Here is a 25,633-nt window from a genome sequence, read left to right on the forward strand (position 1 = left end):
TTGTGTTTTAGTCAATATTTGAACCTATCAAACCCTTATGTAAATTGTTATTTATAGCATATTTGACTTCCCCCAGAAATTCGATCACTCCCATAAACCTGGCCATGCCTATGGCAGTTTGGACACGTCCGATTTATCCCTAAAATTCATAAAGTGCCTGAGGGCTAAGCTAATCGGCGCTACAAGCGCAGGAACCAGCTCAAACTTCGAAATGGCAATCTACAGTCTAAAAATCCATGACGTAGCGCTCAACCCGATCTCATTTCATATTGTTTCTTTTTTTCCTATTCTCTATACAACTTTGCGATTACTAAGCTCGGGAACATATCAATCGGATTTCGTGTAGCTCGAGTCGAGAGAACGGTTAAAGTCCAACAAGAGGATTGAATCATAGTACTACAAGCGACGGACTGTCGGTACATGGATCGTGCAATGAGGCAACTATTACGATAATAGCTAAATAAATACTTATCAATCAAGTTTATTCTCCAAACTATACAAAACAAAAAACGGAAAAAACCATTCCAGCTGGGGCAGGGCTCTTGAAAAGTGATCATCATATCACATATCACAAAGATCCATTGAGTACGGATTTTGGAAACATCGACATTCAAAGAGGTCAAATACTCGTATGGGAATCAAAGTTTGTATGGAAATATACAAGTAGTTCTAAGGAAAACTTTTCCGTTTCTGAAGATTATCCATCCAAATTGTACACATTTTTGTTTCTACATAGCTCCATAAGATATAGCTACAGAGGAACGACAAATAGTTGGATAAGAATCAATTGAGAGAGACTAAAGGATGGTAATATAAGAGGGATTCAAGCGTACATCTACACAAGGTAAGGTCATGCTATGATCCGGGGAGCATAAGATGCTTGCTCTCCTTCCACTTTTTGCTCTCTATGTGTCAAGGCAAGCAAAGCTCCGGGTACCTTGGAGATCTATATTCGAATATACATACATATATCTGTGTATGTATGTATAGTCGCATTGTAAAGTTGCTCGATAATGTCATGACGGGGATAGAGCCGGGCATTGTACTACGTTGTTGCTGCCATTGAGTTCATAATAAAAGCGAAATGAAGAATCCGACAGCAGAAAGAAAACATTTTATTACGTACAATACGAGTACAATGAAGAATCGAAGAAATTCGATATGTGGACTTGAGACCCGAGCGATCGGGTGGTAGATCGTGCTACCAAAAACTCAATCAGCTGCCCGACAGGTGAGTATCTGTGTTGTTAGCAGGTATTCGCGAGAGAACGTGTGTGTGTGTGTGTGTGTGTGAGAGAGAGAGCGAGCTTCTTATCAGCGAAGGAAAACGACAAAATTAACAACGCCAAAACATTAATAACCAATGCAAAATATACGCCAACAGAGAGGTAACCGTCAAGCCACAGCAAGGCGCAGTAGCAGCGGCTGTTCGGCTGTGCTTCTGATAAAGCTTGCATTTCACTCACACACTCACGCACACAGGCAGAGACAAAAGACCAACACACGAGCACACACAGATACTCAGCTCCACCAGCTGAGACGTTCGATCGTGTTCTTTGTGCGCTTGTGTGAGTCGTCGTCAGCTGGTCGGTAGGCGGTCGGTCTCTACCGGAATTCGAATTCTGAGGGAACGCGTTCAAACGGTCCCAACAAGCTAAATGGGGGATCATTATTCGTTTCACTGGCCGCCAGTCGTGAACACGTCGCTCCGAAGACGCCGTTACTCCTCGGTAAATTCGATCGCGAGTTCAAGCCGAAGAAACTACCGAAAGGGTTCCGTTCCGAATTCTTAGCCCTAGAAGTGATAGTAGTTCTACAGCACCTGCTGACGTTCAAACGGGTAAGGATTTCCCAAAAACGGATAGCGCGATCTGTACTAATACAAGAAAGTAAAATATAAAACACGACTAAAATCGCAAATTAAAAAAATAAATAAAAGCACGATACAAAATTCAACCAAAGACTTGCCAAATTGCCTTGAACTTTAGGTATTGCTTCCTTGGCCGACTATCAGTCGCAGGTGCAGGAGTGACAACTGAAATCAAATAAAACAGGATACATTGAATACGTTTTCAGGTTCAACCTTATCAGTGCTTGCCCGATATCAATGATATTATTTGTAAATCAGTGAAAAACCACTCTTTTTAGATACTAAGAGTAGAGTTCCGTGATAAGTTGACTCACGCCACGGGTGCGAATGGAACAAAGGTTTTAAAGAGTGGGTCACTTCCGTTGAAATTAACCAACCTTAACTCGTAGATCTGCTGAGAGTGCACTTTGCTTTGTGGGATTGTAATCTGGCAGTGAATCGGTTAGCTATCACTTTTGCGATCATGAAAATAACAATTAAGGCGAACCCACAGAGGTCAGTCGTAGATGGATGGAATATTGAAAGTGATTTGGCTACCTGTTCCCGTTCTTCAAATTATCAGATCGCAAACAAAGCTCAAACAAAAATCTCTTGCAACTGATTGGGGGCTGCTGTTCTTCCATTTCCTCTGGGAACAGCTGCTGTTTGGCTTTCGTTTCTTTGAAGCTCTCAATGCTCCCGTGCTCCCGTGCCCAGCTGCATTGACGAAGATCTATGAACCGGTTTGTTCAGTGAGCAGCGGTGAGCAAAGTATACAAAACAATGTTTCATGTCAGAATCAGCACCAGCATCAGCACATAGGTTGTACATACTCGTATATACGAGTATGTGTGTATATACAGGCTTGTACCTGCTTAGAGATCATTTATAGAATAACTCAAGCATAAATATTTTTTAGATATATCTGAAGGGAAGCGTGGGGACAAGAGAGGCATGGGCACACGAGTATTTGGATTACCAGAGTCACAGGCAAATATGAAATGTAAATTCACTGAACAAAGGAAATCATGTCTAAATAAGACTCGGATGGACCAAGAAAACAGCAAGTCCGGCAAAACGTGACAACGAGGGAGACAGCACTCATATCAATCAATAGTGAAATACAACTGATTAAGACCCGTCAACGTCACTCTCGAGTAGTGTAGGTCTAGCCCCACCCTTCGGTTCGGGCTTAGACCTAGCCAGACCTCCAGGGGCTGCCGCTGCTTCTTGGGGCATTGACATGGGCAGTAATTGCAGCGGACAGCTGATAACTGTTTACGCGGATTCAAGTGCAGTCCTCATTAGCGATGCTTACCTTTCCCAACGCAACGCTCCCCCCTAGCATAGGTGTGTACGTAAATGACCCAGCTGCGGTGGGCGGGCGTTTCTCTGGGATCATGGTGGGGCTTTTGTTTTCGCGCCACAGTCCCAGATGGCGATAAGATGCCGCGGGTTAAAGATGACACACACGAGAAGTACTAGCTATAGCTTCGTCACCGACAACGGCAGCGACTGCGACGATTGCAGTTGCTCTTAATGCTCCACATGAAACAATGCTTTTGTTACGATCAGAATCAGATCCCATCAGATCGAATTGTAGCAGATCAATGCAAACACAGGCAGATGGGGGCATTCAGCGATTGTCACAACTATTGTACATTTTTATTCGCATTTGATTGTTGGCCCGCCGCATCCGCCCCCGGCTGTACCTTGATCTTTTTGCAAAAATCTGTGCTGCCATTAAATATACTCGTATTTAATGGCTCTGCTGTGCGAAGTGTGGAGTAAACTGCGTGCTATATTTCCGCTTATGTAAATGTACATTTAATTGGGGCTGTTGCGGATAATTGAAATGTTTCATCACTCATCTCAGATCTCGTTTCTCGTCAGCAGCAGTGACAGCTCTTCAGATGGGGGAATCAGATGAGAATGGGATTAGCTGAGCGGCGGCCCCTGTTCCCAGGGACCCATCCGGAAGAAATTTTAGGCAGCTTCATCGGCAACAAAGGGAGAGGACAGTCTCAAAGGTTGATTCGATTCGGGCAGAGCGAGATCCGTCAACGTTCGATCAAAGTGCGAAATGAGCTGCAATTAAACCAGTTTGTGGGAAAATCGCAATAAACAGGCAGGCTGGTCTGGAAGTTTAGCTTGAACGGTTGTAAGTTGCTCACAAGAGACAAGGCACACGCACAAGCCATGATGCATTCAGCATGCCACGATTGCATAATTCTTTAATTCAATCAATCAATTAATCGCTGGACAAAAACCAAACCAAACGCTAATCAAAATGTATCTATTTGATGTCGTCTTGCAGTTGACCCAAGAGAATGCCGACAGCGCGGGAGCAGTTCTTTAACGCCGGCGACGGTGTCGCTGGCATCGGTCTCGGGATAGAGATTGGAGAAGCCGACTCTGGAAGAGTCTACAACGCCACCACAGTGCCGATGACCAGTGCGAGCAGCTGGCGGAATGGTCAGACCAGCACAGCCACCAGCACGACTTTCTCGTCTGCACCCACTTCCGCTCCGAGTCCACCTCAAGTGGCTTACAGCAATGGGGCAGCGGCCATCAAGCAGCCGCCTCTGGAGTCTGTGGCCGAGGAGGAGGTGCACTTCGACACGGATGCCCTCAACAACTTGCCCGCACGCGAGCCTGTGGACATTGAGTTCAAGGAGCTGTCGCTGACTGTGAACTTGGGCTTCAACCGAGGTAAACGGGGACTGGGGTATTTACGATCACGGTGAGCTGCGATCGCATGATCTAAGATATGGTTCGATAAGATTGGCAACTGGTTATTATTTAATATTAGCTCGTAGGCACGACTGTATTCGGTTTATGATCAGCGGCTACTTCTTATGCAGCACCCCGAAAAAGACTGTGTCCGTTCCCGTTCCCATTACCAGTTCATATCCAAGATTAGGCCGCTTCCTCCAGTATAGTCGTACACGAAATCATTGATGTTGCAATGTTTGATGTTTCAAGGTTATTGGTTTTGGTAATGCCTCACATACCAACCAGCAATAAACACTTGCTTGCCAGTTCTTTTGCCAACTTTGTTCTCCATCGATTAGATAAGCGCCTAGCCCCTGTCTACCCCTTTCCCGCTTCCTATTCCAGTGCCAGTGCATGCCTATCAGGGCGAGAGTTAGTCATTCATAAGTTCTCTTCCTTTGATTTGAGACCCTGTCAAAGGTCTGTTCAAATCAAACAGCTCCACAATGCGGGAACGGAAAGAGTATATGTCATTCGATATGCTTGGGTAAACACTGGGACGAGGTTTTACTAACCATGTTTGCCGATTTCAAAGTTCAGGAAGAACCAAAGAAATAAGCAACCATTGATATCGACATCGACATCGATTTGCCCCTGGTAACTTGATTAGGGCCCCAGCCCAGGGCGTTGACCAAGCCGGAGCCACTCTTCGCCTCGTGTCAGCAATTATACTAAGTATAAAGATAATATGCCTGTTGGGAGCTGTATGAGTTATGAGTTATCATATTAACCAGTTAATTAATGCAGAGACAACCACTATTACGTGATAATGGGCACATTTATGAGAGCATTAACTAACGGCACAACTATTTGCACTTTTCTTTTTAGGATCTAAGGAAATCTTACACAATGTCTGTGGAAAGTTTCCTGGGAGTCAGCTTATTGCCATTATGGGTCCCTCGGGAGCGGGAAAGTCCACTTTGCTGGATGCTCTTTCCGGTTTCAAGACCACCGGCGTGGATGGATCCATACTGCTGAATGGTCGACGACGCGACTTGCGTAAGTAGTGCGAATTGCTGGGGAAACGTTCGCCTCATAATGGTCTCTTCATTCAGCATCCTTCCGTCGTATGTCCTGCTACATAACACAGGATGATCGTCTTCAGCCCCTGTTGACGGTGAACGAGAACATGCATATAGCCGCCGACCTGAAATTGGGCCATACCGTAAGCTACGAGGAGAAGGAGAGCCGGGTATGTTTAAAGATCACAAAGCATTAAAATGTTCGATTGGGCTTAATTCTGGACTTACTCATTCCAGATCGAAGATATTCTGCTGCTCTTGGGTCTGTACGATCACGACCAGACACTTACATTGCGCCTGTCAGGTGGTCAGAAGAAGAGGCTATCCATTGCAATGGAGCTGATCAACAATCCCACTGTGATGTTTCTAGACGAGCCCACCACGTAGGACCCCTTCTCTACGTCAGTCCAAGCTAGTTGTTCATCCATTTCTCACCCCATTTCAGTGGTTTGGACAGCAGCTCCTGCACCAAGGTCCTCGAGCTGCTCAAGAAGCTTACAACCCAGGGCCGTACCATTATATGCACAATCCACCAGCCCACGGCCAAGCTATTCCAGATATTCGATCAGGTCTACGTTTTGTCGGCAGGCAACTGCGTCTACCAGGGTGGCACAGAGAAGCTGGTGCCTTTCCTCCATGCCGTGGATCTGCCTTGCCCCATGTACCACAATCCGGCGGATTATAGTAAGTGAAGAGAACCCCTTTAAAGGACACGTTAATATAAACTTCTTCATCTTTAGTCATCGAACTGGCCTGCGGGGAGTACGGCTATGACAAGATAGACACACTCAAAAGTGCCACGGAGAACGGGAGCTGTCTGACATGGTTTAACAATCCCAGTGCGGTGTTGCGCTCCGAAGCCTTGATGCGAAAGTATCCCATTCCAAAGCGCACCAAGAGCGACTCCCTGGAAGACACCAGCTACGCGAACCAGTGCTCGGTGCTGCTGCGGAGAGGCTACATCAAGGCGCGGCGGGATACGACCATGACACATCTCCGCATCGGAGTCAACATAGCTGTGGCCCTGCTGTTCGGCGCCATGTACGATCACACGGGTCGCGAAGGATCGCGGGTCTTGGATAATTACAATTTACTATTTGCCATATTGATGCACCACTCGATGACCACGATGATGTTGACAGTTCTGACCTGTAAGTACATATTTACGCTTTTCTAAGCGGTGTAGGGTACAAATTAATCGTTTCCTCCTTTCAACTGCACCACGCCAATAACAGTCCCTATTGAGATGTCCATTCTGATAAAGGAACATTTCAACCGCTGGTACTCCATGAAAGCCTACTATACTGCCATGACCCTAGTGGACCTCCCCATATCGGTGCGTACCTCCTCGGACTAATCTAAAGTTCCCTTGCCAATTCCAACTATTTCTATTGAAGATCATCAGTTGTTTCCTCTTCACCTCAATCGTTTATCTGTGGAGCTACCAGCCGATGGAGTGGGTTCGCTTCTGGATGTTCTTTGCCATTAGTTTGCTGACAGTCTTTGTGGGCCACAGTTTTGGCCTGATGATAGGTGCCTGGTTTGATGTGGTGAATGGGACATTCTTGGCGCCTGTGCTTACCATTCCCATGATGATGTTTGCTGGCTTCGGAGTGACGTTACGTGACCTCCCCAGCTACTTGCGATGGGGCAGTCACATATCCTATTTGAGATATGGGCTGGAGGGCTTCATATCTGCCATATACGGACTAGATCGGGGAGTTCTAGCGTGCAATGAGGCCCCATATTGCCACTACAGGTAAATAGCAAGCATTTTCACTTGAAAATCTGTGCCCTAATTTGTCACCTGTGTCGCGATATATCTTCAAGGTATCCAAAGAAGTTTCTGGAGGAGATTACGATGTCTGGTGATCAGTTCTGGAATGACGTTATTGCCCTGAGTGCCATGATCCTCATATTCAGGTTCCTTTCCTATATCGTGCTCAAGGCCAAGATTAAATCCATCCGATGAGCGAGAGGGAGCGTGCAGTTACCATTACCCATTCCTTGTATTATACATTTTTGTTGAACATTACGTTTAGTGCTATTAATATTTAAATAATATTTACACGTACATAAAACATTGTTAAATAAAGCTACAATCTGTAACTAGCCTATGAAGCCTCTGGTATCAGCCTCGATATCACACAATTTAGTTGATCAGGCCTTGGACGACCTCAGTATCTTGTATCCTCTCCACCGCTGGCTGTAGGAGCTTTTGAAGTTCCTTAGCACTGGTCGCCATATTTCCGGAGTGCAGCTATAAAACACAACATTGAGTTCATGTTCTGTGTTGTGATTAATGGGATATTGACTTACCAAAACAACTTTTTGACCTAAGGATTCCAAGAGCCGCTGCTTTAGGCGCATCAAGGACGTTGGTTTCTTGCTAAACCTTAAAGTTTGTTGTGGAGTGAGTAGTTCTACAAAGTAGACGCTCGCCTGGCCGCCCATTGTCTGCACTCGCAGGCTGGGGATATTGATGCCACTGATGGGGCAGACTAGATCAACGCCCTCCACCTCAGCATCTAGACCTAACTGCTCGGCGTACTTGGTAAAGTCCGTCCGTTCCTTGAGCAAATATCCAGGGGCCCGGGTAAACTCCTTGAACACCTGTTCGGTTTTCAATTTTGCCAGTGATTGATGTTCGATGGCCACAGCCGAGCGCAGGACTGTTAGCCGGCTGTCCACTTTGGGTTGTGCTTTCTGGCGATGTTGCGTGGCCTTCAGTTCTTCGGCGGCGTCTATCAAATCCTTTGAGTAATGCCCCAACGTGTACAGGGATAGGCAGGTATCTACCAGGTTGTCTGGGTAAAAATTATACTCGCCATGATCGAGTTTTCGAAGGGCAGCCAGCTCGAGCTGTCTGAGCTGCGCAGCAGACAATTGGCAATTAAGTTGTGCGCAAGACCACAGAAATGTGGCTAAGTCTTTTGCCCTCAAGTCTCCTGGCTTGAGAGAGCCCATTAGCCGCTCCACTATGACGGCCAGACATTCTTCTTGGTCCCAAAGTTGTTCGGCAAAAAATGCAAAAATGTGTCCCAATCCTCTGGGTTCAATCTGAGTTATTTGCGCAGAGTCCAAACAAATTTGCTGCAGATGCTGGCACACTCGTTCGTCTCGCACACGCTGCAGCCGCATCGCCTTGATGAAAGATATTAACAGGGCAGAGCTTTCTGAAGTGAGCTTCAAACCCAAAACGGCATTAGCCAAAGTTGTGTCATAAGCCTCTTTCGCAGTGCCCTTAATCACAGTGGACGTCTTGTAGGCGGCATTGCTTATCAGAGCGAGATCCAGTTCACTTAGGGCTGGCAAATGCTTTGGAAGCTGCTCCTCCAGAAGCTCTTGAAAATCGTTTGATGTCGTCTGCTTCTTTTGCAGACCCATGTAAAAGCAAACTTGAAGAAACCGCTCTTTGTTGTCGTGGAAATCCTCCATAGCCAGCCTGCGAACTGCTTCCTGATGAAAATCCGTTCTTTTCAGCCAGTTTGGTATGAGAAAAAGGAATGAATACAGCGTTTCAAGCACTGTTGAGGTGTCCATCTTTGCGAGCTGTGCCACGGCATGTGCATCCAATGTGTTTAGAGCGGTTACATACATTGGAAGAGCTGCATTCGAACGATAGCTTGAAGCTAGAATGATCAGGGCTGGCAGTTGTGAAGCATCTGTCTTCTCCACAGATCGCTGGAAGTAGCGACCGTCTGTGATTGGAAAATAGTCGGCATACCGCACCGTCGTCGGAGGCAGCACATGCTCTTTATCCTTGTACCGCTCCAGAGCGATGTGTTTGGCAAAGCGTGTGAGCAGCGTGCCGGCCTCATCGGCGGTGTCCCGCAGCACATCTCTCGGCGTGAAGGAAGAGTAACATCTCAGTTTTTTGGTGGGGGTAGAGGCGGCCCCCGCAAATCGGCGAAGTAATGCGTACATCGTGTAAGTAATTTTAACAATTTTTTATGTAATGAATTCACTCAAAACGTGCACATCTAATCTAATCTTTCTAATCTTTACAACACATATCTTTTTTCCTGATGAAACTTTCCAGCACTGAGCCAATCAACAGCAAGAAAATGAAAAAAGCGGCTGGATTTGTTATTTTTCGGCGTCTCTGTGGGGAGATACAGTACTTATTGTTAAAAGCCTCCTATGGCAGCTTTCACTGGAGTGCACCCAAGGGTCATGTCGATCCGGGAGAGGACGATTTCACCACAGCGCTGCGGGAAACTAAAGAGGAAGCCGGGCAAGTGATTTACTATACAATGCATTTGTACACCATCTAATTGAAATGCGTCAAACGCTCGTATACAGCTATGACGAAAAGGACTTGATTATACACCAAAACACACCAATAACGCTTAATTATGAGGTGAAGGGAAAACCAAAGATTGTTATCTATTGGCTGGCTGAGCTCCGTAATCCCAACCAGGAACCTATTCTATCTGAAGAGCATACGGAATTTAAGTGGCTGGGCTTGGAGGCGGCTAAGGAGTGCGTGGGTTTTAAGGATAATCAAGTGATGATAGACAAGTTTCACGAAATGATTTTGACCCAGGAAAAGCGCCAGCAGAGCTGAAAATTATAATCAAATTATAAAAACATTAACAATAAACAAAGAGTCGCAAATTATACAGCACTGTTTAAGAAAAACACTAAAAAATACCATGACAAAATAAGTACTGTAAAAGGCGTAAAACATGGATTGTAACAACGTTAGCAGCACTGTTTTCGAGCATTGTGAAAATTGTATAAATTTATAGATTGTTTTGTTGTGTGAGCTGAAAGCGGCTTAATTAAAAGCTAGTGATAGAAATAATAGTAATTATTTCACTATGGGCTCCCGTTCACGCACCCCAAGCACGTCGGGAAAACGCCGGCATCACAAAAGCAAGCACAAGAAACGCAGTAAGTCTCACAATCGGGATCGGGACCACGACCACGAGCGCAGCAGCACGAGAACTGGCAGAGATAAATCAACAGAGGTGAACCACCATGGCCGGCGTGACCGAGACCGCGACAGGCATCGGAGCGACAGGCATACAGAATATCGCAGCTCACCATCTATATCAAAGACTCGAAAACGGTCCAGTTCATCGAGCGGGGATAGCCAATATTCGGACCATGAGTCTCAGCGTAGCAGACACAAGCGCAGCCGCTTCAAGAAGCTGGACGAAGTAAGTGGTGTTTCCTACAATCGGAATTGAACGGAATTTATCAAAAATCTTTTGCAGCAAAACCAGTTGCAGGTAGAGCGTCTGGCGGAAATGGAGCGGCAGCGTCGACAAAAAGAGGCTGAGCAAAAAACTGTCGAGGAGGAAGCAGCGAAACGTATCGAGATGCTGGTTAAGAAGCGTGTTGAGGAGGAGCTAGAAAAGCGGCGCGATGAGATTGAACAAGAGGTTAAGCGTCGCGTCGAGACCGCCAAGGCCGAAATGGAGAGAGAAATGATGCTGGAACTGGAGAGGCGGCGCGAGCAGATACGCGAAGAAGAACGCCGTCGCGAGGTAGGTGCTCGTAATCAGATTTCGCTGGACGACTGCTGCTATCACTGTCAGAAAACTACACACAAAACGACAACTACCGAAAACATGAACAAAATTAAACAGCAGTTAAAAACAGTCGTCTTCACAATGCCACCAGAAATTGCTCAAGCGGCGTTTTCAGCAACGGCTCAGTGTGCGCGTGTGTACATGCATCTGTAAAATATTCCCAAACCCCCATCCCTTCATTTAAATAACTTGCATAACCCATGAACCACCCCATATTTAACTGTTTAAAGGCGTAGACATGGCTAACACCCCACCACCTCTTGCATCACTAACCTGGCATTTTTCAGCTCGCCTCTATCGCCCCACGCCTGCACACAACCCCACTGAGCCCCTGGGAACGCCGCGGCAGGTTTCGCATCTATCTTCTTGCCAATAATTTTGTAATTTTTATTTTTCCTACCAAAAAAGCCAAAATAACGACATTGCCAAGTGTCGCATGTGTCACAGTTTTGATGCCCAAAAAATATTGCATACGTTTACTATTAGCTTCATCCTTTTTTTGTTCTTACCTACATCTTATTTAAAATTTTATTTTGGTATTGGTTTTTGTAACCCGTTGTTATCATTGGGCGCATACTACGCTTTTTGTAGACCGTATTCAGCGTGATACTCTTGTTGTATGTACGAGTAAGTGCGTGTTTCATGCGAAAGTGCGTAAAAAATACACAGAAATCCCAGCAAATCACACAGAGCCCCCGTGCCGGAGTTAAAGCAAGCATGCTGTGAAGCCCTTGGTCCATGGAAGCACAGATAAGCAAAGGTTGCTCGCGCACTCCTCTACTCTTCTCTAAAAAACCCAGGTTCGCGTACAGTCTTGCAGTCTTTAAGTTAGTTGCGATAGTTAGGTGGTCTAGTTGTGGGGGCGGGCTTTGAGCCTGCCGACTACTTAGTTCCATCTGTACGCTGCTTGAAAAATAAAGACAAATGACGGGTGAGTGTCCTAAGCAAACGATATCTCGTGGACGATGTGATAAGCCATCAACATCTAACGATATAACGATACTAGCTATAACGTACATAGCTAAACAATATGTGATCGACAACCAGAGGACTGAAGATAGTTTAAGACTCACTCGCCAAGGTTTTAGTTTTATAGAACATCAGTTTGTAATATTTTATTAAGCCGGATTGCCGTTTTTCCACATTTTCGTACCCAGTTTGCGATTTTCATGTTTGTTTTTGAAGCTTTTTATTTTTCCAAAAAATGTGTATTAGCAAAACAAAAAAAAATCAAAACGAAAAATATCAAAAAGTCTAAAAATTACCAAACAAATTTAGCCATTATACTGGAATAATGACCCATTTAAATAGTAAGTAGCAACAAAAAAAAAAAAAAAAAAAATAAATGAAATGACCAACAATTTAGAAATACTAGTACATTTGTTTATGTTGTGTGCTATTATATTGTAATAAACTAAAAGAAGAACTTAAAACATTCTTATTAGACACTATTAAATGTTTTTACTTTCACCAAAATTTTCTTTGTAACTTATTGTTAAACATAAAAATAGATTTAACTGCATTTGCAGCCCATCAAGCAAAAAAAAAATGAAAAACTGCAACCACAAACTTCTGTGCGTCCAATACTCGCATAGTTTGCATCGCATCGCTGATGTCAAGAAACTGTTTCTATTTCATAGTTATAAGCTATGGTTAAAATATTAGGCATGCTTTATTAATACGACATTTTGTTTGGGTTTTATAGGAGGATGAAAAGCAAAAACGCGAAGAGCTTGAAGAGATTTTGGCCGAAAATAATCGTAAAATAGAAGAGGCGCAAAGAAAATTGGTAAGCTATCAAAGATTATTATTACTTAAAAAATTGTCTTAATGCTTTTCTGTGTTGCTTTAGGCCGAGGAACGCTTAGCAATAATTGAAGAGCAGCGTCTGATGGACGAGGAACGCCAACGCATGCGCAAAGAACAGGAAAAACGCGTCAAAGAGGAGCAAAAAGTCATATTAGGGAAAAACAATTCCAGGCCCAAGCTGTCATTCTCCCTCAGACAATGAGCCACTTGCCGCACGTCGTCCGCTGAGGACCGTGGCATTAATTCTTGTTAACAGCTTTTGCTTTTTTGTTTACCTCACTCGCAATTTGTCTGTACTTAAAACCATTTGTCCGTTTTTATTTTTCTTATTGTGTTTATTATTATTGCATTTTTAATGACGAACTGATGGTTTAAAGTACAAGCAAAGTGCAAGTTTCACCTTTTTCGAAATTGCCAATTATTATGAAAATATTTATTATACAGCTCTACGTAGTGCAATGTGCTAGCGATTTCCTTAAATTTTTTGCATATACAATTCATATGTGGACGAATGATTATGTGTATTATGTGCGTCGTATTTTTAACACATCTGAAAAATTAAGAAAATCTGAAAAATTAGTGAATATGTATCTATTTGCAATTTTTGATATTTCAAACAAACAAAAAACAAACCGCAATCGAAATGGATAATAAAAATTTTAGAAATGCGTAAAATTTGATCGCAACAGCCGGTATAAGTGGAAATTCTCATAGCAGAGATTTCAATGGGGGTTGAAAGTCTGGATCCTCACGATCCTGGCAAAGTAAATTCTTCGTCGAGCTGGGCCTATTTGCCCTAGATATATCGCCTATTTTGAAAATTGTATCAAAAGTAAAGGACATCGAAGGACCTCTACCGTAGGATTGTAGGTCTGGTCGCTGCCAGGGGAGCACCGAATTTTCTAAATCGGAGTAGATCTGTAGAGCTAAAAGATAATATCCTTATTATCCTTGATGTACAAAAATCGGGGATTTTCTTCGGATCACGATGAGGCGTAGCATGTCCCGATCGTATGTAAAATGGCGGAGTTACAGCGATTTGAGATTTTCCCACAAATAGCGATTGTAATTTTTTTGCATACTTTTGGGGGCTCAAAACGTAGAGAAAAAATTAAATAAGACCAGCGACCTTCTGCTCATTTCTGTTCGCCTGGTATCCCAGATTTAAAATGTCTCGTTTTCTGTCATTTGAGAATACGCAAGCTGAGTGTTGTTGTTGTCCAAAATGCTATTGTTGTTGTTATCAATTGTTGTACAACAATTGTTGTTGTTGTACAACAACAACCCTCAACTTGCAAGTGCTCAAATGACAGAAAACGAGAAATTTCAGATCTGGGATACCAGGCGAACAGAAATCAGCAGAAGGTCGCTGGTTTTTTTTTGATTGTACAGTGGCGCTCCCACCGGTCACCGGGAATTTTTTGAACTAAATTTTCACTGGTGGCGATCGACGGCTACTGATGGTACTAAATTATATTATTAGTTCGAGAACTCACCGCTGATCTTACAGGGGACGTTAATAAGAAAGTAGAATTCATGTAAAAACATGCGTAACGCTTTTTTAAATTAGTAAACCGATTGTTAATTAAATCGCTATATCAATTTCTCATCCGATTTGAACGTTTGGCCCCTCTTTGTGATCGGGTCCGTGTCCCGGATTGTTTGGAGTCAGATTAATACCAAGGACAATAAGGATAGCTAACTGATATATTCCTCTGTCATACGTATCGGGCCGATCTGGGTGTGCCACTGCTTCCTGTGATCTGAAGAAAATCCTTGATTTGGCAGAGACATTATCAATTATTAAGGATATTTGGCCCAATATTTTATTTTCACCGCTATTTGTCTACCGATCTGGCGGTAGTCCACAGCAATCGGGCAGAATGGGCTAAACTGCTTCCCTTCCCCAATCCAATCCCCTCCTCGCACTTGTATCGGACACGATCTACTCGTGTGTACATGTCGCTAAGTAGACACAAGTTATTATTTATAGAGACTACTTAAATTTATATGTCTTGTTGCTGATTGGGTTGGGCGATGCTGGACAGCGGGCGACAGCAAGCACGCCCGCGGATGATGGAGAAGGGCGACAGGGGTCCTGGGGAATAGGGGCAGAGAAGTCAAACTGTCCAAGTGCGTGAGCAGGCGGTGGCGACTCCAAAATTGGTCCACGACCACTCGCAATGAAATCGTAATCTTGTTCTAAATGAATGTGGCGCAAGATACGAATACGAATACTCATACGCACCGCACCGCCTGTCAGCTCCACCCCACTCAACTTCACCTGACCCCACTCTACTCCAGCGCATATTACTTCATATTGAATTTGGCAACGTGTTTGGTGTTTGGTTTGGTTTGGAGCCTTTACTTTGCCTACCTTTTTCGCATTGATTTGTGTGCGGAGCATGCGTGAAAGGCGAAGGCGACAGCACTGCCACCTGACCAGACCCAGATCTGGCCGGATCAGAGATCTTGGGGGGCACGGCACTCTGGCGGATGTTGCAATTTGATTAATTAATTAAGTGGAAAATCGGCAAAGCTCTTTACGGCATTTCTCAGGTTTGTCGATCAAACGATCTGCGAATGTCAACGTGCAATTTGTTTGTTGTGACGGCGATAAGCTTATCCCCTTCCCATTCAGCCATTCAATATGTCAGTTAACTTGTCAGCAAAGTGATCCTAATAGTGGAGTCGTAGATAAAATGGAAGTGAAGTAGCCCCCACAATTTACTTAAGGGCTAAGGGGAGACGCCAATAAAGATATGAACATTTATAGATTGATCTCTTAAGTATACTTACCGTATGTAGTCAATCCTTCCTTTCTCATGATCTCTATCAAATACCTTCTTCCTATCACCATCACCATTATTCGAAATCAAATCTTTGAACCCACGAAAATCCACTAAAACCTATCATATTGGATTAATTGCTTCTCTGATATCAGACAACTTTCACTTGACTTTGGACCATGATCGTAGTTTGAATGGTATGCTGGGTTCCATTGTATGACTGTGGCGTATGGGTCACATAGGACCCGATTGACAATCCAGAAACATGAGCTTAGCTTTGCCTACATTGTTGCCACAAACTGGAGCAAAGCACTGTGAATGTTTTATTACCACAGTACAAAATTTGCCAAAAAATAAAATTAAAAAATGATAACGATTTTGCATTAGCCGGATTCCGGTTCGCGGTGCGTGGTGCGTGTGTTTGGGCTTGGATTTGGAATGGAGGTGGGGCCAGAGAGCTTTGACTCGCCGAGCTATATAAAAGTTGCGAGCGCGACACTTGGAGACATAGTTCAGTGCAGGAGCCCCAAGTGAAGCCAACTACCAAGCCACCACAGCCCAAATCCAAACAAATTCCAAGCCAAAATGTTCGCTGTAAGTCAAAAGGATTAGAGACAATCGTAGAAGGAGATTCTCCACTAACCACCGTTCTCCATCCGCTCCATTGCAGCTTTTGTCTCTGTTCATCCTGGGTGTGGGCGCTGCCACCGCCATCGAGCTCCCACTGAGCCCCATCTACCACTCTCCGGGTCTTGTCAAGCCCCTGCTGAAGGCTGTCGAGGTTGAGGCGCCCGCCCACTATGACTTTGCCTACTCGGTGCACGACGAGCACACCGGCGACATTAAGAGCCAGACGGAGTCCCGCAAGGGAGATCAAGTGCAGGGCCAGTACACACTGATCGATGCCGATGGATACCTGCGTACCGTGGACTACACCTCGGATGCCCACAATGGATTCAATGCCGTCGTCCGCCGAGATCCTCTAGGCCACAAGGTGATCAAGGCTGCTCCCATTGCCAAGGTCCTGTCTCCTCTACCCCTGGCCTATGGGGCCCCAAAGCTGCTCGCCGCCCCCAAACTGCCCCTCGGCTTGTACCAATAAGTCGAAGAGCTGGATAGGCAGAGAGAGAGATATCAAACACTGATTTCATCGCATCGACGACGACCACCCATCCGCATCTGTATCTGAACTTTAGCCGAACTATGTTTTACCTGACACCCAGACACCACCTCGTATCGTATCGTATCGTATCTACATTCTACGCTCTACACATGCCCTATGCGTCTATTCTGCTTCCTCTTCGACGACTTTTCCACTAAGACTCTTCGCCACTCAACTACCGGTAGCGCCTCATATCGGTAAAAGTGGGGTCCTATCTCATCTGCGTAATATTTTACATATTATGTGTAAATAGAAGGCAATAAATGCATTTTTAGAAAACAATCTCGATCAGACAAACACTTTTCAAACAACAGCCTGTGGATATATTGTACAAATACATATCATATGATATATGGTAGAATGTCTGCTGAGAATGTCCCTTTTCGGTGTCTGTTCAGTAGCGGGAGTAGCTGGCAACGGGCTCACGACGAACTTGCGCATTAAAACCCAACAGCGGATCGGAGGTGTAGTCCACAATTCGGCGATGGCCATCGGGTTCAATGAGGGAGTAACGACCCGTTACATACTCGCCACGCCGATGCTCGAAGTGGTCCTTGACATCCCCAGTTTCGCTGTCGTGGACGGCATAATGGAACTCATACTGAGGTGGGCTGGAAATCAGCTCATCGGGGTGGCTGGCGATGATGGAAGCCTGAACAGCGGCAAATGCACACAGGATCAGGCAAACGCCAATGCTGGTAGACTACTCAAGGGCTTCTTTAGACTGCGGATAGACTTTCATAGTGTTTGGCGCTTACCCGGGCACTCATGCTGGAGCTAGCGCTGGAGCTGGAGATGGGGCTGTAGCTGTGGGTGGAACGTAGTCGACTGATGACTAAGGGCTTGTCTCTACTAGCTTTTATATGCAGAGCCCATGGCCCATTGTCGCAGTGGCCAAGTTATGGGAGATGATGAAATTGAATCCCCCGCAAACAGTGCAATGCTTCGGGCTTATGCAACGCGCACCGACTCTTGTCGAAATCGTATTAGGGAAATGAAACCGAATCCCTTGCACTTGCTCCATCTCCAGTTCCAGTTTCAGATCCAGGTCTACTCGTATCTTCCACAATGGAGGGGTGGGGCGAATCAGCAATAATCTAGCTGTTCAAAACTCACTCGGATTATATTAGCATAGATTAAAGTACAGCTTACGCTCTTAGATCAATATTTAGCTTATTCTGTATCACAGCATTAACAGCATTAACTCTAACTTTACGCGCTGATTGGATTCAATGCACTGATAGTTTGATGATTTGACGATTTGCATTCAGATTCAGTTCAAAAGACGTATTCATTCCATTCTGTTTCAGGTACAACGGCACTAGTCAATGATCCCCTCAGAATTTATTCTCCAGCAGCGATCCTGGGAATATGATAATGGGATAATAGAAATACCTGGTGGAACGCCATGCATGCCAATGGCCCAATGAATTGTGGATTGTGGTGTGGTGTGGTGCTGCCCGAATTTTCTGTTGCTAACCGACTACTTGATTTGGATTGATTGGAGTGCTGTCGACTTCTACGCTTGCTGATTACCCAAATTCAAGTTACCATTCTCGGCCACCATCCAGGCGGTCAGCTTCTCATCTTCCGTCTTGTTGGTCTCATCCCAGGGGAATGCCGCGGCACCTGTTCCTGCTGCTGGCTTCGGCTTCTGTGTGTTTTGTGCTCTGAAAGAGTTTGGATGGATATTTCAATCTTACGGAGTCAGTAAGGGATCTCTAGGTCCTCAAATCGTATTTTATCTGGAGATTTGTGTTCCATACAGAAATCAAATTCAAAGCAATAATTGGGATAGTAGTTTATCCCAAAACGCTACGTACACAGAGGTAGGCAAATAATAAGTTGTGACTACGGTAATCGTACAGATGCAATGATATAGTGACACTATTTCTAGATACTTCTACTTCTTCTCAAATGTATTTACAACTTGGCGTCGAATGTTGGTTTTTACCTTATGGGCCAAAAGCGACATTCTTCATCAATTGAGGGGGAGGACGAGGAGGAGTTATCACTTGTGGCACCCACACAAAATGTTCAATGACAAGCAAATGAAAAGACACAAAACGATGACAGAGAAACACACAGAGAGAGAGAGAGAGAGGGGAGAGAGAGAAAGGGAGAAATGGAGAAAGACACAGAGCACAATGTATAGAAAGAGCACAACATGGACGACATGGATGACAGAGCATGATCATGAGAGCATGAGGATTCAAAGAAGCATGGGACAAGGTCTACAAGAGCATGCAGGCCAGGGAGCCTCCTCCTCCGCCTCCTACTTACAGCGAGTCCGCGTGACTGCCGTTGTTCACCTCCAGGCTGCTCTGGGTATTTTTCTTTCGGATGCCGGGGCGCAGGAAGCTCTCGCCGAAGAGGTCGCGCTCTCGCCGGGCCCCACTCTTAGCTTGCTGAGTGGGCGGCACCGTGTGCGGGTACTTGGCGTCACTATCGGAGTCCATCGACAGCTGCCCAAAAAGGTCCTCCAGCAGAATGTTGGCCTTGGCGTTACGCTGGCGTTTGGCGGAGGTTTTCAGCTTGGAGCTGCACGAAACACAAAGACAAAGTTACATGGTGGAGGGAACGGAATGAATCTCAAGTGCAGCGAACAAAGATAAGGATGCTTCACAGTAAAGTGCTCAATAAAGTGTGCCTACAGTCGTTCCCTTCTAATCACAAACAACTCACCCGAGTATCTGGTCCAGATCATCGGATCTTAACGTAGACTCCTGCCCGGGCGGACGGGATCGCGCGGACAACCGAATGGCGGCTCCATTGAGTACTCCTCCACCCAACATTGATGATGCTTCATAGGCGGGATGTTGATGCTGCTGCTGCTGTTGCTGTGGCTGGCGCACGATTATACTGGGCGGGGCAAGGCTGGCGCTCACCTTGGAGAACACGTTGTAGACCTTCGCATCAGGGGCAAGGAGGGAGTTGTTACGTGTCGCCGGCACATAGTAGCCTCCGTTGGTGGCAGCTGCGCCAACAACGAGCTTGGCATTGTTCTTGGCATTCTTGTTGGCCGTGTCGTAGCTCAGCTGGCTTCCGTTCACATAGATGGCTCCAGCGTTGCGGGACATGGTGTTGCTGAAGGAGACATTCGGGTGGTACAGCTGCTGTTGAGATCCCGCTGCTGCTGGCAATCCAAAAAGCTGTGCAATGTTGCGATTCAAGTAGATGTCGTTTATGGATTCACCTCCGTTCTGTGGCTGATGTTGATGCTGTGGCTGGCCCTGATCTCCTGTGGGCCCGCCTAGGCTGGAAGAGTCTGCCAGGGCGTGCGGGATCGCTCCTCCACCAGCAACAGGCATGCGCATGTCGTTGCTGGTTAGGAAGTTCAGCTTCGGCTGGTACTGTCTCGGCATGCTCACGTTCTTTGACACACCCTTGCCATTGCTTAGGCTGCTGTTGTTGTTGTTTATGTTCTTCATATTGTTCATGTTGTTGTTGCCCTGGTGGATGAGTTCGGTGACAGCCTGGAGCTTCTCCTGCACCGGAAGCACGTGGTTTGACACAGTTTGGGTCTGAGGTAGCAGCAGTTGGCCAGAAGAAGCCGCCGCATACTTGGAGCTCAGGCGGACATTCGCCTTGGTAGCCGCCGTGGGAGAGATCCGCTTTAGGGCGTGAAAGTACGGATACTTGAGGCTCTGCTGGGCTGTGGGACGCTTGTCGGGATCGTAGGCGAGCATATCCTCGAGCAGATCGAGTCCGTTTTGGCTACAGCGGCTAACCACGCTGCTTAGTGGCACTTTGATGCAATCTGGGTAGCGGAAGTGGATCATGGACGCCAATCGGTAACCATCCGGCCAGTCACCCTGCAATAAAAATAGCATATTTCCAGATTATAATGTTCTGTTGTGGTCCTGAGCTGCACTCACCTTCTCTGGCGTGCCCAGCACGGAGCAGATCTTGAACAGCTGGTCCACCTCGCTGCTGCCCGGAAAGAGCGGTCGGAACGTGTACAGCTCGGCCATGATGCAGCCCATTGCCCACAAGTCGATGGTGCTGCCGTAGTTGGTGGAGTGCAGCAGCACCTCTGGCGCCCGATACCACCGCGTCGACACATAGTCCGTGAACGGCGGCCTCGACCTAATCTCCCTTGCCAAACCGAAGTCTGCTATTTTGATCAGCTCCGGTCCGGAACAGAGGAGATTTTCCGGCTTGAGATCCCGATGGAAGAAGCCATGACGATGCATGAAGGCCAGGCCAGTGAGAACCTAAACAGATGGGTTAGATGGATTATAGATGGCAACATAACTCATTTCTTGCTGAGTGTTCACCTGGAAGAGAATGCTCTTCAGCTCTGGCTCGGGAAGGTGGGTGTCCCGATCCTTGATCATTTGGTACAGGTTCTCCTTCATGTACTCGAACACAAAGTAGAGGGTGTCGTTCTCCCTGATCACCTCCTTGAGCTTGACGATGTTCGGATGCGACAGTTTCTTCAGGGACTGAAAATGGAAGGCGCTAATTCAGGAGGAATCAAACTCTACTGCTTGTTTAGGACCCACCTTAACTTCCCGCAGGTTCATGGCCTCCTCCCAGGAGTAGTACTTTCGCTTCATCCGCTTTATGGCCACCTTCTCGCCGGTGTCCTTGCGCTGGCCCAGCACGACGGTGCCGTAGGTGCCGTCCCCCAGTTGGGTCAGCGTTATATATCGGTTCATGCTTATTACAATAGAATGGCACTCTTCAGTTCTTCACATAGTCTCTGGATGCACCTGCACAAAGAAATAAACAAAAGAAAAAGTGTAATTTATGGGCAAGCAAGAAAGCCTTTTTTATTATTTATACACCTCTAGCCAGACGGGAAAACCTCAAAAGAATCTGAGTTTCAATTAAATGACATGCACTAAAAAAGGTAATCGAATCGAATCGGCCATGAGCCCGTTGGCCGGACGTGTGCGCCCTATTCTCGGATGCCACCTATCCAATTGGAATCAATATATTGATCCAGAGGCACCCAGCCGATAAGCTTGACCGAATTTCATTTGATTTAACCAAAAAACAACTCTCCGTCAAGGTCACAGATACCATCATACGTGAACGGGACAGAATGAGGATAACATATAGGGCGGTGACGGGTCTGTAATTACAACTCGTGCCGCTTCCAAAGGAAAGTATACACAAATCAATACCCGCAGATAATGGAAGACAATTACTGTCGATTAACAAAAATCCGAACACATTCACAGCTGATTAAAAGCTGTCATGGCATTGCCGATTCAATGCCACAACCGAAGCCAATCTAAATAAAAAGGGTTAAGAATGAAAAACACCAGAACAGTAAGGAATCCATAAGATGGATAAGCGGAACAAATAGAGCATTTAGAAACACCTGTGTGAAGTTTATTATATTATTATACAATATTATATTATACCCCAAGAATAAATGAGCACGTTCCTCAAGATAATAATTGAAAGGATGCTCGGCTTCATCTTAATGCTACGTTTTTACAATTCCAAAGGAATCAAGGTTATAAAAGCGTTGACAATTCAATTAGGGAAGGGAATACAAATATTATTTTAACAACTCATTTACGAACTGAAGATGAAGCTATAATTCTTGTACTTCTCATAGTGAGACTATCTGGGGCCATTGCCATTGGAGGAAGGCATTACATTGGATTTGGAAGTTACTAGAAATCGTGATAATTTAAGAATAAACTGAACTGAATTGAACTAAATGTCGTCTCCCATTAATATTCTACACCGCTTCTTTATTTCTGATTATATTAGGTGTTTGCATTACTGCCGTGCCCATCTTCGCACTTCAACAGACAATGTCAATAATCAAACTAGAACTGAATGAGTGGCTAGGAAAAAATGTAATGCTAATCTTTGCCTATTCCAAAAGAATATCGTCCAGTCCAGGCGTTGGCTACAATGAGGAGTACAAGAATCGTTAACTTCATCTTCAGCTTCGAAATGATTTCGATCCGTATCCGTCTGTGTCTTTTATAGAAGATTTATATTCCCTTCCCAAATCGAATCGGCAACGCCTTTTTAACTTTTCGGATGTTCGTAATAATACCACTTGTCAGCATAAGTCAATATGTGACGTTATTCTGACCCCTGAACATTACAGAACAAAAGAATTAAACAAGAAATGAATAAAAATTAAAAAAGATCTCAATGATTGACAATTTGAAATTGAATGACCTGAGGAATGGAAGACCAACCTTCCATTGAGGTAGGCCGCAATGAACAGTGGTAGAATCTTCAGCTTCATCTTCAGTTTTTGTATGACAATCGACCACCTTCTACTAAGATTTTTATAGAAGATCACAAGAATACAAGAGCTGAATAAGTGGGTAGGGAAAATTTAATGCTATTTTCTGCCCAGGTCAAACGAATATGGTGAATGCGCAGTGGCTACAATGAGGAGTACAAGAATCTTTACCTTCATCTTCAGCTTCGAAATGATTTCGATCCGCATCCATCTGTGTCTTTTATAGAAGATTTACATACCCTTCCCTAATCGAATTGGTAACGCCTTTTTAACTTTTGGGTTCCGGTTATGTCGGGTAATTGCAATATTACCACTTGTTAGCATAAGTCAATATGTGACGGTTTTGTGACCCCTGAACATTACAGAACCAAAGAATTAGACAAGAACTGAATATAAATTAAAGAAGAACTCAATAAAAATTAAACAAGAGCTGAATGATTGGCAATTTGAAATTTAATGACCTGATGAATGGAAGGAATTGATTTTCATTCCATTGATTTAGGCCGCAATGAACAGTAGTAGAATCTTCAGCTTCATCTTCAGTAAATGTATGACAAGAGACCACCTCCTACTACGATTTGTATACAGTCGTTCTTCCAAACAACTGCGAGCCAAGACTGCAAATTTCTAGCATAAGTAGTCCGGCATGACAATAGTCAACCTACTTTAGTGCATAAGAAAATTGCCCCTGTCTGGCAGTGGCCACAATGAGGAGTACAAGAATCTTTAGTTTCATCTTCAGTTTCGAAATGCGTTGGACCCGCATCCATCTGTGTCTTTTATAGAAGATTCGTAATCTTTCGTAATCGAACTGGCAACGCCTTTTCAACTTTTGGATACCGACTATGACCAAGGCATTCCTGCGTTCCCATTTCGATCGGGAATCGTTCTAGTATCATTTTATTTTAATATACCATTAGTCATGCATTTTTGAGTAAAGCTTAAATATTTAAAGGGGGTCTTTTATCGATTGGCATGTACTAAAAGGTTCTCAACAAGGGGCGCTTATGCAAACACCGGACATAATTAGGTATCCATAAGTTGGCACTCTTACGGAGGGTGTTGCCAATTCAATTAGTGACGGTGAAATTCTAGAAAAGATTCAGATGAAGCACAACTTAACTTATCCTAACTTATCGAAATATTAAGATAAAGCTGACCAATCTTGTACTCCTCATTGCTGGACTTTCTGGGGCCATGGCCATTGGAGGAAGGTATTACTTTAATGTGGTAGATACTAGGAATCGTGAAATTATATTTAAAAAAAAAACTGAACTGAATAAACGTCCCCCTTATTGTTTCGTAATGGTCTTTTGGGAATTTGGGTCTTCAGGTGGGAATACACAACACAGATACTGATACATACATACGTAAGGTTACTCCTAGATATGTGCGTTCTAGTGTGTATGACTCCTTTAGCTTAGATTTTGTGAAGGAGGAATCTAAAGGCGTTTTGAGTCACGTTGAGTCTACATGGCTTTGGTCCAAAGTCCAACGAGAGACTTATGCAAGCACCGGACATAATCACGAATCCATTAGGTAGCAAACACATTTATTAGGGCATTGCGAATTCGATTGGGGACGGGGAATTTCTATAAAGATCCAATTCTTGGAGAACTTAACTCATTAAAAATCTAAAGATGAAGATGAGCATATTAGTACTCCTCATTGTTGGAATCTCAGGAGCCATGGCCTCTGGTAGATGGTATTCCTTTGGGATAGGCAGATACTAGGAATCGTGATAATAAATTTGATAAATAGAATGGACACTGCGAATTCAGTTCCTTGAGTTGGCGAACCTTCCTTTCCATTGCCTACATAGATACAAACATATGTACGTATGGTATGGTAGCTCCTAGATACACATGTATGTACGTACTTGTGTGTATAATTTTGACTTACGTTTTGGGAAGGAGGACTCTTAGGGCGTTTTGAGTCACGTTTTGGTGTGACTTTAATAGTCCAAGTGCTGGGCTGCCCGCACCGAAGCCTTGAACCCATTCACATTTAACTAATTTATTAGATTTTCACTAGGGACACGCACATCTCGGGGGGGATTGGATTTAAGGAGTACTATATAAGATATGCGACTTTTCGCACTGTGTACAAACAAATAAACAAACTGAAAGGTTCGGGGGTCACTTTATCGATTGCTTTTCGGTCAATGGGGTCTGCTGCCTAGTTAGTATGTTATCCAATGCGAGGAAAGGCTTTGCTTCCCTATTCCCTAGTCGTACCTCAGCCACAATCGCATTTGAATCCGATTATCTCCAGTTGATCTCTGGTTGATTCGAGCCGGACGAATTGAATGGAGATTTCTCGAGTTTCGCCCTAAGTGGCTATCCCTCGCGAACAGGAGTTTATTTTAGAAGCAAACATTAACAACTGCCAGAGCCGATATCCACAACAACCCGACAACCTAAACAACCGCAACCCTAACTAGACCATCCCTCGC

The 25,633-nt window shown here is 44.8% G+C and overlaps 7 protein-coding genes across 13 annotated transcripts; 4 read left to right on the plus strand and 3 right to left on the minus strand.

Moving 5' to 3' along the window:
- Window positions 1-1,584: 1,584 nt before the first annotated feature.
- Window positions 1,585-7,763, plus strand: LOC108162599 (ATP-binding cassette sub-family G member 4). Of its 3 annotated transcripts, none has more exons than XM_017297418.2 (10): window positions 1,585-1,840; window positions 4,167-4,561; window positions 5,453-5,623; window positions 5,680-5,816; window positions 5,884-6,029; window positions 6,092-6,330; window positions 6,387-6,797; window positions 6,882-6,982; window positions 7,044-7,405; window positions 7,477-7,618. In XM_017297418.2, the coding sequence occupies exons 2-10, from the start codon at window positions 4,180-4,182 to the stop codon at window positions 7,616-7,618; spliced, it is 2,091 nt and encodes a 696-aa protein (XP_017152907.1). In that variant the 5' UTR covers window positions 1,585-1,840; window positions 4,167-4,179. The 3 variants fall into 3 exon arrangements, with proteins under 3 accessions (XP_017152907.1, XP_033248957.1, XP_033248958.1); XM_033393066.1 differs by lacking the exon at window positions 1,585-1,840 and adding an exon at window positions 3,986-4,010; XM_033393067.1 differs by lacking the exon at window positions 1,585-1,840 and having other exon boundaries at window positions 4,180-4,561; window positions 7,477-7,763.
- Window positions 7,637-9,689, minus strand: LOC108162601. The gene is made up of 2 exons (XM_017297420.2): window positions 7,966-9,689; window positions 7,637-7,906 (listed from the first exon to the last, which is right to left on the minus strand). The coding sequence occupies exons 1-2, from the start codon at window positions 9,571-9,573 to the stop codon at window positions 7,799-7,801; spliced, it is 1,716 nt and encodes a 571-aa protein (XP_017152909.1). The 5' UTR covers window positions 9,574-9,689; the 3' UTR covers window positions 7,637-7,798.
- Window positions 9,689-10,269, plus strand: LOC108162604 (bis(5'-nucleosyl)-tetraphosphatase [asymmetrical]). Its single transcript, XM_017297423.2, has 2 exons — window positions 9,689-9,883; window positions 9,952-10,269. Exons 1-2 carry the CDS (start codon window positions 9,714-9,716, stop codon window positions 10,214-10,216), a joined length of 435 nt encoding a protein of 144 aa, XP_017152912.2. The 5' UTR covers window positions 9,689-9,713; the 3' UTR covers window positions 10,217-10,269.
- Window positions 10,270-10,338: 69 nt separating this feature from the next.
- On the plus strand, window positions 10,339-13,434 carry LOC108162603 (UPF0430 protein CG31712). The gene is made up of 4 exons (XM_017297422.2): window positions 10,339-10,814; window positions 10,872-11,144; window positions 12,895-12,978; window positions 13,042-13,434. Exons 1-4 carry the CDS (start codon window positions 10,473-10,475, stop codon window positions 13,198-13,200), a joined length of 858 nt encoding a protein of 285 aa, XP_017152911.1. The 5' UTR covers window positions 10,339-10,472; the 3' UTR covers window positions 13,201-13,434.
- A 2,877-nt stretch (window positions 13,435-16,311) lies between these two features.
- Window positions 16,312-17,231, plus strand: LOC108161399 (larval cuticle protein A2B). The gene is made up of 2 exons (XM_017295648.2): window positions 16,312-16,381; window positions 16,458-17,231. Exons 1-2 carry the CDS (start codon window positions 16,373-16,375, stop codon window positions 16,887-16,889), a joined length of 441 nt encoding a protein of 146 aa, XP_017151137.1. The 5' UTR covers window positions 16,312-16,372; the 3' UTR covers window positions 16,890-17,231.
- A 13-nt stretch (window positions 17,232-17,244) lies between these two features.
- Window positions 17,245-17,956, minus strand: LOC108162058 (pupal cuticle protein Edg-84A). Its single transcript, XM_017296598.2, has 2 exons — window positions 17,708-17,956; window positions 17,245-17,652 (listed from the first exon to the last, which is right to left on the minus strand). Exons 1-2 carry the CDS (start codon window positions 17,717-17,719, stop codon window positions 17,344-17,346), a joined length of 321 nt encoding a protein of 106 aa, XP_017152087.1. The 5' UTR covers window positions 17,720-17,956; the 3' UTR covers window positions 17,245-17,343.
- A 97-nt stretch (window positions 17,957-18,053) lies between these two features.
- On the minus strand, window positions 18,054-25,555 carry LOC108162049 (cyclin-dependent kinase F-4). Of its 5 annotated transcripts, none has more exons than XM_017296582.2 (8): window positions 21,743-22,174; window positions 21,458-21,667; window positions 21,230-21,397; window positions 20,828-21,166; window positions 19,635-20,764; window positions 19,233-19,490; window positions 18,501-18,619; window positions 18,054-18,312 (listed from the first exon to the last, which is right to left on the minus strand). In XM_017296582.2, the coding sequence occupies exons 2-8, from the start codon at window positions 21,611-21,613 to the stop codon at window positions 18,287-18,289; spliced, it is 2,196 nt and encodes a 731-aa protein (XP_017152071.1). In that variant the 5' UTR covers window positions 21,614-21,667; window positions 21,743-22,174; the 3' UTR covers window positions 18,054-18,286. The 5 variants fall into 5 exon arrangements, with proteins under 5 accessions (XP_017152071.1, XP_033248513.1, XP_017152069.1 ...); XM_033392622.1 differs by having other exon boundaries at window positions 18,054-18,619; window positions 19,635-20,082; window positions 20,146-20,764; window positions 21,743-22,173; XM_017296580.2 differs by lacking the exon at window positions 21,743-22,174 and adding an exon at window positions 25,416-25,555 and having other exon boundaries at window positions 18,054-18,619.
- Window positions 25,556-25,633: the final 78 nt, after the last annotated feature.

This window comes from Drosophila miranda, chromosome 4, assembly GCF_003369915.1.
Source record: "Drosophila miranda strain MSH22 chromosome 4, D.miranda_PacBio2.1, whole genome shotgun sequence".
In the NCBI taxonomy this organism is placed as follows: Eukaryota; Metazoa; Arthropoda; class Insecta; order Diptera; family Drosophilidae; genus Drosophila; species Drosophila miranda.

Bases quoted from the DNA above. Each gene is read 5' to 3' on its own strand.
- LOC108162599 (XM_017297418.2), top strand. From the start codon at position 4,180: ATGCCGACAGCGCGGGAGCAGTTCTTTAACGCCGGCGACGGTGTCGCT. The intron at 4,562-5,452 runs GTAAACGGGGAC...TTTTCTTTTTAG, and splicing joins GAACTTGGGCTTCAACCGAG to GATCTAAGGAAATCTTACAC. The intron at 6,030-6,091 runs GTAGGACCCCTT...ACCCCATTTCAG, and splicing joins TTTCTAGACGAGCCCACCAC to TGGTTTGGACAGCAGCTCCT.
- LOC108162601 (XM_017297420.2), bottom strand. From the start codon at position 9,573: ATGTACGCATTACTTCGCCGATTTGCGGGGGCCGCCTCTACCCCCACC. The intron at 7,907-7,965 runs GTAAGTCAATAT...TGTGTTTTATAG, and splicing joins TAGGTCAAAAAGTTGTTTTG to CTGCACTCCGGAAATATGGC.
- LOC108162604 (XM_017297423.2), top strand. From the start codon at position 9,714: ATGAAAAAAGCGGCTGGATTTGTTATTTTTCGGCGTCTCTGTGGGGAG. The intron at 9,884-9,951 runs GCAAGTGATTTA...GCTCGTATACAG, and splicing joins GAAACTAAAGAGGAAGCCGG to CTATGACGAAAAGGACTTGA.
- LOC108162603 (XM_017297422.2), top strand. From the start codon at position 10,473: ATGGGCTCCCGTTCACGCACCCCAAGCACGTCGGGAAAACGCCGGCAT. The intron at 10,815-10,871 runs GTAAGTGGTGTT...AATCTTTTGCAG, and splicing joins GCTTCAAGAAGCTGGACGAA to CAAAACCAGTTGCAGGTAGA. The intron at 12,979-13,041 runs GTAAGCTATCAA...GTGTTGCTTTAG, and splicing joins AAGAGGCGCAAAGAAAATTG to GCCGAGGAACGCTTAGCAAT.
- LOC108162049 (XM_017296580.2), bottom strand. From the start codon at position 21,613: ATGAACCGATATATAACGCTGACCCAACTGGGGGACGGCACCTACGGC. The intron at 21,167-21,229 runs GTGAACACTCAG...CCATCTGTTTAG, and splicing joins TGAAGAGCATTCTCTTCCAG to GTTCTCACTGGCCTGGCCTT. The intron at 20,765-20,827 runs GTGAGTGCAGCT...TTTTTATTGCAG, and splicing joins TGCTGGGCACGCCAGAGAAG to GGTGACTGGCCGGATGGTTA.